The sequence below is a fragment of the Brachyistius frenatus genome, unplaced genomic scaffold, assembly GCF_029030835.1.
Source record: "Brachyistius frenatus isolate BFR_SWC_R1_liver_20210118 unplaced genomic scaffold, ASM2903083v1 Contig_51, whole genome shotgun sequence".
NCBI lineage: Eukaryota > Metazoa > Chordata > Actinopteri > Embiotocidae > Brachyistius > Brachyistius frenatus.
Window position 1 is genome coordinate 342,345 of NW_027210650.1, and position 10,716 is coordinate 353,060.

Consider the following 10,716-nt stretch of genomic DNA (forward strand, 5'->3'; position numbering starts at 1 on the left):
AGTATGTGGACATCCTAATTCTTTAACCGCTGTTCTTGAGACAATTTGAGCTCGTTCAAATCATCAAATATGTGACAGCAAAACAATAAAAGGGAGAATTTCTAACTCCCATTTAAAAAAAACAACAACACTTGATCTGAACCACAGGAATGTTGGACGGTTTATTCAAATAAGCTGTATTAAAACACACAAAGGGGAAATATGAGGGTTGAATACCAACAGCAGCAAAGGACAAATGTTGCTTTAAAGTCACAAAGGATGATTCAAATAAAAAATAATAAATCCAGAAACGGAATATGTTGCGAGAATGTCGATAATTTACATAAACTTCCCCAAACTGGGAGTAAAGATATCTGCAGGGACCCAAAATTATGTTGTTAGCTCAAATTCTGTTTATTTTTGTCCCTAATTTTCAAACTTCATTTATGTTTTTGCCTGTGAAATACTGGACCTGTAAAAATCCTTCCGTCTTGTTTTTCCCGGTTGGGCTAACACATTACAAACAGCACACAACAATGCTTTCAGGACACGCATAACAAATAAACAGATATGCTGCCGAGTTAGAAATAACTAAATTATTTCATACATGGATAAATGCTCCAATTTTCTCATTTAATCGACTGTTCGTTTAGGCTCTAAAATGTAAAACGTGGCAAAACTTCCCACAGCCACAAGGTGGCGCTCAAAAACTAGAAAACATTTCAGAATCACCAACAAAAACAAAAGCAGCAAATTGGCACATTAGAGGAGCTATAAAAAATAAAAAAAACAGCTAACGTTTGACATTTTTGCTTGAAAAGTCACAGAAAAGATTAATTAATTATAAAAAAAAATAGTTGCAGCTCGATAAATGTCACTCACAGTCTGCGAAGTAGAAGTGCTTCGTTTGCATCTATTTTCTGGGCTAAGCGTGAGACAACACAGTGCTCACCCAAAATCTGACAGAAGCACCACAATACCTTCAGTGTTTCTGCCTTTATGTGCAACACAGACTTTTACACAACTGGCTCCTGGTCTTTGAATGCATCCTACTGAGTGCTGAAGCTGCCGGCAGGTCGGTGATCTGTGACCACACCGGTATTTCCAGTGATGGCGTCAGATGTTGGATATATTATCTGATGTGTGTGTGTGTGTGTGTGAGAGATAAACATCCCTCTTGTCATTTAGTGCATTAGTCTTCATTCCTTTTTTTAGTTTCTATCCTGCAGGTCGCAGGAGACACGACTTCAAAAAGGAATAGTTCAAACATTCTGGTGGAGGAGGTTAGCTTAGCTTAGCATAAAGACTGGAAGCAAAGGGAAACGGCTAGCTTCGCTCTGTCGGAGGTGAAAACTGCACCTGTCAGCGCCTCTAAAGGTCGCCACTCAATGTATTGTTACTGTGTTTAAAAAAAAATGTATGTATATATTTACATTTGTGTTAAAATCTGCGGTTTTAAAGGTTGAAGTTGGTGCTTTTTAAAAAATTTTTTTTACTTCCCCTGCTTCCAGTCTGAGCCGACCTCAGACTCCATAACTGTGTTTTAACGTGCAGACATGAGGACATGCAAACAAGCAGAATGATGAACTATTTCTCCAACAATTGTAAAACCTAATAAGTACTTTTGTTATTCAGAGCATTTTACAGACTCGCTTGTTCATTACGACCACCGGACATCTGTGAAACACCTTTTGACAAACGTTTTGGCCCTCTAATAGCTGCTATTAAAAACTGGCCGAGAGTCGAAGTGACCAAGGCAATAATTTAAATATAGTGAGTGCTGTTTTTAAGTGCTTCTATCCCCTTTAATCATTCTTCCGGATATTCAAAAGCGACCCATCGGCCTCCTTTCTCTCTCCTGACGCTCTGAATCCACCGATAAATCACTGATTCTGAGATGCAAAGAAAAAAGTCGTGCGTGAGAAGAGAGAGGACGGAGCGAAGCCTTCGGGCCGCTCGCCGTTCTCCCTCGCTACTCCGCCTTGGACGCTTTGTCCCGGGAGGAGCCTCTGAGGTAGGAGTTGTAGAAGAAGAAGGCGAAGAGGACCAGGTAGCTGAGGTACATGAGCGAGCCCCACGTGATGTTGTCCATGTTGGACGGGCAGTGCACGTCGTGCTGCCAGCGGTACACCAGGCCCACCACGGCGAGGCCCATCACCATCTGCAGGATCTGGGTGGCCGTGATGATCATGGCGAAGGGGCGGGGCACCCGCAGGCTGGCCGCCCGCGCCGCGTAGTACGTGTACATGAGCGAGTGGACGGCGTAGTTCATGGTCATGAACCAGCCGCCGCCCGCCACCTGGTCCTTGTAGGAGTACCAGGAGTACAGCAGCACGGTGATGTGGTGGTACCAGTGCAGGAAGATGAGGCGCTGCTTCCGCAGGACGATGAACACCGTGTCTCCTGGGGAGGGACGGGCGGACACCAGTCATTCACCAGCACTTTCAATACATTTAAATAATAACATTATTGTACTGTTTCATATTCTATCGCTGTCTCTCTCTTTTTTTTTTCTTCTTTTTGTCGAAATTCTCACAGTAAGGTACCGAAAAAGTGTTTTATTCTCCGGTACAAAAACTCACCGAGACCCGTTTATAAAAATATAGTAAAGCTTCATTTTGCAGGTCGGTTAATTTTTTTCTGCTGACTTTTGCAGTTTTCCTGAAAAGAACTTGTACCAATCTCTGTTACTAATTAAATGGAAAACTGACAAGTTATTTTAGTTTGTGACTTATGTTTAGTTTAAAAGCGTCTGCTGATCAGAAAAACGTCTTCCTCGTTCGTGTTGAATCAGTTAAGTGGTTTTACTAAATTCGTCTCTCGGCGGTGCCAAATTACATTTCACTGCTCTGGAAGCTTTGTAGGAAAATATGAGGTATTTAAGGACCTGTTAAAAAAAGAAAAACAAAAGAAAAACCTTTGACCTACCGTGGTTGCATTCGGTTTCAATTTTAGCAACAAATGCAGTGGTTTGGCTCCTCCAGATGTGCGCCCATGTTCCCAAATAACAACAGTTGCCTGGGTGAGCTTGTTTTATACCACAATTATCTTGCATTTCTGATTTTAAAACATATTTTATTTGCTCTGATTACACCGTCTCGTACCGTCTAGCACCCTGCAGTAAAATGACGGCCCGGCTGTAGGAATGTGAAAACATCCTTCTTGCCTGCCGCGGAGGAAACATCGTCCGTATCAATCATGCACTAATGGAGATTTTCCTGCCGACCTCAGCATCTGCCTCCATTTTCCCCGAGCAAATCTGAGGCGCTCTCCGAGACCAGATTACCGTGCAGACACGGAGATCTTCATCTCCACCCAGAGAGACAGCTCTTAAGATAAACGTCTGATAAATCTACTGGAAGAGGAAAATGATTCGGTCGCTTAAAGTTAAAGTTTATAAGTGGTTTGTTAGGAAATCTCATCTTCTTTATTTTTTGGAGATTAATTTGGTAATTTGAAGGTCAAAAGAACTTCAGAGTAAAACAAGACAATTTAACGATGAGGTGAAACTATTCCACTTTCCGACGGTATTTAAACGCCTCTAATTCAACATGTGAACGACCTGTTTCACTTTCAATTTAAATGCTATCGAAACATCTCACCGAGCTCGGGGGCTTTGCTGAGGACGAAGGCGTAGGCCCAGAACTTGGTGACGGGGGCGCTGTAGAAACTGTTGTCGCACACCGACTGTCTGAAGCCGCTGTTGGTGAGAACGTGCAGCATGTAGAGTCCGGTCCGCACCGTGCCGATGATACTGCAGCAAAACACAAAAACGCGTCTTAAAACTGAAAGCTGACAAAGCATTTTCAGTCAAAGCTGCCCGAGGAAATAAAAGTCTGCAGGGTCAGCGACATCTTTTAAGTCTCTTCTTAAAACACACTTTTATCTGAGAGCCTTCTGCTGATTTTAGTGATGAATTCTTATTTCTTTTATACTCCTGATTTTTGCTATACAAATAAAGTTTATTATTATATAATTCTGTGAACATCTGTCTGAACTTTTAATCGCTTTAAATCCTGCGAGGAATGTGTCCGTTGTTTTCATCTTCAACATTTTAAACATGTTCTCGGATCCTGTTGCCTCCCTGAACTGTCTCAGCAGCATGTGAAGCCTCCTGCAGCTAAAAGCAGCAAACCTTCCTGTTTACCCAGAAACAGTGAAATTACTACAACATCCAATACATGGCAGTAAATCAGAGGCGTTTACGCCGCAACATATCACATACAGATGATAATTTATGGAACAATTAGCTGGAAAAAACTTTTAATTCATCATTTAATTTATAGAATATCAAATAAAAAGGTGAAAACACCAAAGCAGGGTCGACGGAGGAGTCCAGGAGTTAGTTTTACTATTTTAAGACCTCAACTAAACCATTTCTAATCAATGCAACATAATTCAGATAAGACAGACCTTCAAACACTATCGATGTGTATTAAATTAAAAGTGGCAAACTTAAGCAGACAACCTCTCTGGACAAACATGTACAGTATTAAAAACAAGCTGCACAATTTAATACCTCAGAGAGTTGTCTTTAAGACTTCGTAATACTTTTGAGGTCATAAGTTTCGCGAAATTTATCCACTTTTAATACTTTAAAACCCCATGAAGACTCATTTTACAATGATATGAATGACCTGAGTAATTAATCACATTTACTGTCAATTAATTATTACCCCCCCCCCTCCAGGTGCAGCAGTGTGGGTGTGTCCCACCTGAAGATGGCCAGGCTGAGTGACCACAGCACCAGCGGGCGACGCAGGTTCAGCTTCGGCCGCTCCCTCATGAAGTAGCGGCCGGCGAACACGAGTGCAACGTACAGGCCGCAGAACATGAACGACTTGTTCCTGCAGATGAGGAAAAAACAACAACAAAAAAAAACACGGTGAGTCGACACCTAAAATATACACAGCAGGCAGGACGTGGACAAAATAACAGGAACACCACGATTCACCTGAGGGGAATCTGAAACCTGTTGTTCAGTATCGTTTGGTGTTATAGGTCGACATGTTCTACTGGGTTACAAAACCAGAGGAAGAGGATGACTCCCCCCCCCCCGCCCCCACCCCGCCCCCACCCACTTGACAAACAGCCCGGCTGAACCCTACATCACCTCTTCAGACCCTGAAACACGAGTCCATCACAGATGTGGCGCTCTTACATAAGCAGGGTTACACAATTACACCAGACGGACGCAATTAAAAAACAAATATGACACAATGTGACCTGTCTGCCCTCTGGGGCCATTTGTCAAGTCAGCACTTCTTTTTTTTCCTTTGTTTTTTTTAAATCAAAACCATGAATTAGATCATGTCAGTTTTATAACGCCGACCGATCACTCCCGACACCAGCCCCTTCTCATTTATAATCACAGCAGAGGATTCTGGGAGATTAGTCGCTGACACACTGACCGCTCAGACTGCCAGTTCTGGGTGATGAGGCAATTTTCTCTCCGTCTGGCTCGTCCACAATCACCGATACGGTTTCAGTGTTTTCTCTCAAGAGTTAGGGGGGTGGGGGTCATCCACTAAGTGAGGTTTAGGTTTTCCAGTTAAAAATGTGCAATTTTACATCATTTTTGTTACCATATCGGTGTAAAATTGTCTAAAAATTTTGGGAGGGGGACACCCTAAAGACAAAACTTGCAAAAGACAGAGAAGGTCATCTCTGGAGCAGAAACAGCTGAGCTGAATACTGAATAATGGAGGAAATGATAATGTGCACACTGATGATACTATTAATCTGCTTCAAGTTAAAAAAACAAAACAACAACTTATGATTAATGATGATTATTATTATTATTATTATTTTAAATCAGCATTGTCTTAACTTGACTAAAGAGTCTGTAAAAGCAGGATGTGCGTGAGGCTGCTGTTGTTTGGGAGCAGATGACTAATCCAGATTGGCACAATACATATCAGGATGAGTCGATGCTGCTGCTGCTTGACCCAGTTAAGACCACGGGGGGGTTTCTGATAGCCGTTCCCAGTTCGTCCCTGTTGGACGAGGACAAAACCTGCAGGATGCCAAAAAAAACCTCTACTGACGCACAAGTGGGAATATTACTTCTCAATGATTGACTTTGGCTTTTGGTAATTTAATAATTATTTTCGGGGATAAAATGTCAAAAAAAATAAAATAATAAATACCCCCAAAAAATGTCCCGCAAACTTGACTGAGCATTTGTTGCCTCTGAAAGCGCAACGCAGAGAAATAAACTTGACAAAAACTGCAATAAAACACCAGCAAAAAATAAATACAATGGTTATTTGAATATCAGAACAGCTGACAATTTAATCTCTTGGTTGGCTGATTAATCAACTATTTATTGCAACTTTTGAAGTTGATCCCAAACATGATACTCAAGTCTTAAAAAAAAACCATATCCATATCTATAAAAGAGATATGGGTTTGGACTCCAGCGGGCCGATAAATATCAATAAATCATAACAGATGAACTGATAATTAAAATGAAAATATGCATTCTGCTACTTTAAAAGAAAGACGTGCCGATACTGAGAACATGAAGGAGGTGAGAAGAGGAAGTGAAAGGTGGTGTAAACGGTTGACTGACATCCTGCTGTACATGAAAACGTGTCACTCGGCATCCGTGCACTTTATTTGACCACCAAGCACATGCAGAGTTCTCCGTGTTTCTCAGCCACAACTGAATCTAACTTAATAAAACCTGACAGCTCATTGCACAATGAGGAAGTCATTTCTGAGCAGCTATTCTGCTTCTTTTTTTTTCTTTTTTTTTTGTCACACAGAAAGAGAGATAACGTCGTTACTGTAATAATCACGTTTTCATGCATGTTTGGCCTCTAAGGAGAACAGCTGACGTCTCATTGGTGCATCTTCAGAGCACATTTTAAATTACAGCGGGTAGTAATCTGATTACGTGCTAATCTAGAGCTGTGGCACGTTCACGTACAGTTATAAAGCATATTAATAAGGTCGGTTTATGAAGCGGCGGGAGACACCAGGTCCGGCGTGGACGGAAGCCGCGACGGGACACAAAGCACACCGGCGGGTTGTTGTTTTTAAATGTATGTTTATTTTCTGCTTATTAACTTTGTCCTGTCACTACTCACCAGTTTTCCTGCATCCACTCCATAGCTCGTCTTTCGTCGAAGCGCCGCTCGAAGTCGTACTCCTCCAGCGGGCTGAGCTCCGTCGCGTTCATGGCTCGCTTTTCTTTCTTTCTCTTTCTTTTTCGATTTCTTTCTCTTTCTTTCTTTTTTTTTCTCCCGCTCTGGAAGTTTCTGAGAGGTTTCGGAGGGGGAAGAAATAAATGTTAAGCGGGCTGAAGATGGCTGCTGCCGGGCTACAGGGTGACCGCGGCTCGGTTCTCCAGCGGGTACCGGCTGGTTTGTCACCGGTGAGTCCGGGGGACGGGAGGATGCTGTACCACCAGATGTACTCACTCACTTCTTCAGAGGACAAGCGAGCCACGGGGAAACTAAGATATTCCGGTTTGGACTTTCAAAATAAAAGTACTCGTAGCTAGCAAGGGATTATCGAACCTCTGTTTTAAAGTGAGGGTTAACATTTATTTATAGGGGGTTTATTAATTCAACAACAAAGAGAGACTGAATGACCACAAAGAAACTCAAAACGATCAAAAAGAAATATAAACCAACACAAAAAAAGTTAAATGAACATAATTATATGCAAAACAGCACATAAACACACTCGAAGCGACAATATCGACTTAAACAAAAGAGCCACAATGATCACAAACGGATGCAAAACAACCTTCATTCATGACATTCGAACGACTACAAAACAGCCACAAAATGATGACAAAAGAAGACACGAACCCACCAGATAGAGAAGCAGAACGCAAAATGAACACAAGCGACAACGCAGAAACAATAACAGAAACTCAAAATAGCCAGAAACCAACAAAAATGAGATGCAAACTGCCCTCAATAGTCAATAAATGTGCACATAGATGCAGATTGATGAACCGAATTGATGCAGAACCACCGCAAGGTTTCAAACCTTTGATGCAAACTGAACACAAATCATTTCAAAACTGTCGACAACAACTTATCGCTGGTATTTGTCTTTATCTCAAAGGGTTAACGCAAATCAAATCCAACTTTTATTATGAAGGTGAATGTGATCATTTCCGGTCGCCCAGTACACGTCCTTGCTCTCTCCTGGAGCATGCAGTGACAGAGGGGGCGGGGCTTGTCTCTGACGTAGCCTGGTGGGAGCATGAGCACCAGGAGTATTAACACCATGAAGAAGAACTCGAAGAACCCTGGTTTGGGTCACTGATAGCGAACGATACTTTTCAGATTATATATCACATAAAAGACAGAATTATACTTTAGTTTATGAGGCAAATGTATTCTAAGAATTTCCAAAAGCATTTTTTTTATTCATAATTCATTTTAGCAGCGTCAGATTGTATAAATAATGTTATTATACATTGCATGCACATGCTGTAAAAATGCTCTAAAAATACTGTTTATGTGCCAACTATCCCTGATTTTAATGACTGCGGTGTGTTTATGCTTAAAAAAAAATTATTACATGCAATTATTATTCAGTTTTCTTTCTTTGTCTTCACATTTCCAAGTGAATTGATTAGATGACGAGTAGTTGTTGTTTTTTAAGCAAAAATGCCCCCAAAAAAATCCCGTCTCAGGCTACAGTTTTCATTCTGGTGAAACAAAATGTACACTTACTTATTTAGTTTTATATGGTGATAAACTAATTATCTTTGAGTTTTGGACCTTTGATCGGACATATTGACACAGTGAAGACATGACCTTAGACTTCAGGGAACTGTGATGGACATTTTTTAAACTTTTTTCTAAAGTTTAATCAGTCCGAAAATTATCTGCAGAATAACCTGTAATAAAAATATTTATTACTTTCAACCTTACATGTTAAATTTGCTAGAATATTCATTCTATTCTTTGAATTTGTGTATATAATATCTGATAAAAGCCTTTATTCTTCCGGTTATAGCGCTATAAAATCCACTCTACATGCCTTTTCAGTGAATGCTTCCTTATCTTTATTGGCAAATCCTCCCATCTGTTGCAGAAACCTTTGACACAAACAGGGCAAAGGTAGCCCAGACTGAGAATGTGACAGGATGATTACACAAACTAAAAGGATAAACACAGAGGGACATCTGCTGGACAAAACATGACATTACATTCAGCTTAATCCAGTGAGTTGTGGGGCCGCTGGTCCAGAGTCTGTGTTTAAAGTGTCTCGTTTGTCAATGAAACAACCACAAAGCAACGTTGTACAGTAACAAAGCGATGCAAAAGGACTCGAATAGATCACAGAGGCTCAGAATGACTCAGAACTGATCGATTTAGACTCAGAATGACTCAAAACAGCTAGAAATGGACTCAAAATGACCAATATCAACCACAAGGAGCCGAGGAATGACTTAAAACATGAAATAGATTCAGTCGGGTTCAAAACAACTAGAAATACACTCAGAATCACTCAAAACTAACATCTTAGTGTTTTTAAGGAGAGTCAAAACAACTACAAACCAGCATAAAAGAGGCTAAAAATAAAAAATAACAGAGACATGTAAAACCTCAGAGACCGTGAAAAAAGAGCCGGTGTGTTTTCTGTTTCCAAACAACTACTTTATTTGTAACTCGGCGCGGCCGATTGACCGACGCAGTTTAACGAGAAGACTTCACTGATCTTGAGTTTGAGAACCGAGCAGCCGCTGGGGGATGAAAGAGTTACTGTGAATCTGTAGAGTACACGGAGAGCCTTTCAGCAGCCTTTCAGCAGCCTTCAGCAGCCTTTCAGCAGCCTTTCAGCAGCCTTTCAGCAGCCTTTCAGCAGCCTTCAGCAGCCTTTCAGCAGCCTTCAGCAGCCTTTCAGCAGCCTTCAGCAGCCTTCAGCAGCCTTCAGCAGCCTTTCAGCAGCCTTTCAGCAGCCTTTCAGCAGCCTTTCAGCAGCCTTCAGCAGCCTTCAGCAGCCTTCAGCAGCCTTTCAGCAGCCTTTCAGCAGCCTTTCAGCAGCCTTTCAGCAGCCTTCAGCAGCCTTCAGCAGCTTTTCAGCAGCCTTTCAGCAGCCTTCAGCAGCCTTTCAGCAGCCTTTCAGCAGCCTTCAGCAGCCTTCAGCAGCCTTTCAGCAGCCTTTCAGCAGCCTTTCAGCAGCCTTTCAGCAGCCTTTCAGCAGCTTTTCAGCAGCCTTCAGCAGCTTTTCAGCAGCCTTTCAGCAGCCTTTCAGCAGCCTTCAGCACGCAGCCGCTGCCCTTCAGTCCACTTCCACCAGGTCCACAGTTCCTCTTCTCTGCCAGCAGGTGGCAGCAGAGAGCAGGAAGGTTTGTGCTGTGTGTGTGTGTGTGTGTGTGTGTGTGTGTGTGTGTGTGTGTGTGTGTGTGTGTGTGTGTGTGTGTGTGTGTGTGTGTGTGTGTGTGTCCGCTGCAAACAGAGAGGAAAAAGACATTTTAAAGACAGTTAATGCAAAAGTTCTTTCTGTAGGACAAAATAAGTGCTGATGTGCACATTGGATGTACATCATGCAGCTGTTGAGGAAGTATCCGTAACTAAAAGTACCGATACCGCAGAGAAAAAGTACTCCTTTACAAACTACGAGTCCTGCGTTAAAAATGTTACGTACGTAAGAATATGGTCCGTGAACATTTGTGATTTCACCACGGACCTGAAGCTTGAGCAGAGAACTTTGGATCACATTTTTTGGAGAACAGAAATACGTGTTTTCATGTTGGAGAAC

The 10,716-nt window shown here is 41.9% G+C and overlaps 1 protein-coding gene across 1 annotated transcript; it reads right to left on the reverse strand.

The window, feature by feature from the left end:
- Positions 1-148: 148 nt before the first annotated feature.
- On the reverse strand, positions 149-7,176 carry LOC138624372 (very long chain fatty acid elongase 6-like). Its single transcript, XM_069704537.1, has 4 exons — positions 7,074-7,176; positions 4,695-4,826; positions 3,582-3,733; positions 149-2,382 (listed from the first exon to the last, which is right to left on the reverse strand). Exons 1-4 carry the CDS (start codon positions 7,163-7,165, stop codon positions 1,952-1,954), a joined length of 807 nt encoding a protein of 268 aa, XP_069560638.1. The 5' UTR covers positions 7,166-7,176; the 3' UTR covers positions 149-1,951.
- Positions 7,177-10,716: the final 3,540 nt, after the last annotated feature.

What these genes read in the sequence shown, in the direction of transcription:
- LOC138624372 (XM_069704537.1), bottom strand. Translation starts at nt 7,165, where the DNA reads ATGAACGCGACGGAGCTCAGCCCGCTGGAGGAGTACGACTTCGAGCGG. An exon ending in GAGTGGATGCAGGAAAACTG is followed by an intron (nt 4,827 to 7,073) that starts GTGAGTAGTGAC and finishes CCTCATCTGCAG; the next exon opens with GAACAAGTCGTTCATGTTCT. An exon ending in CTCAGCCTGGCCATCTTCAG is followed by an intron (nt 3,734 to 4,694) that starts GTGGGACACACC and finishes GTTTTGCTGCAG; the next exon opens with TATCATCGGCACGGTGCGGA.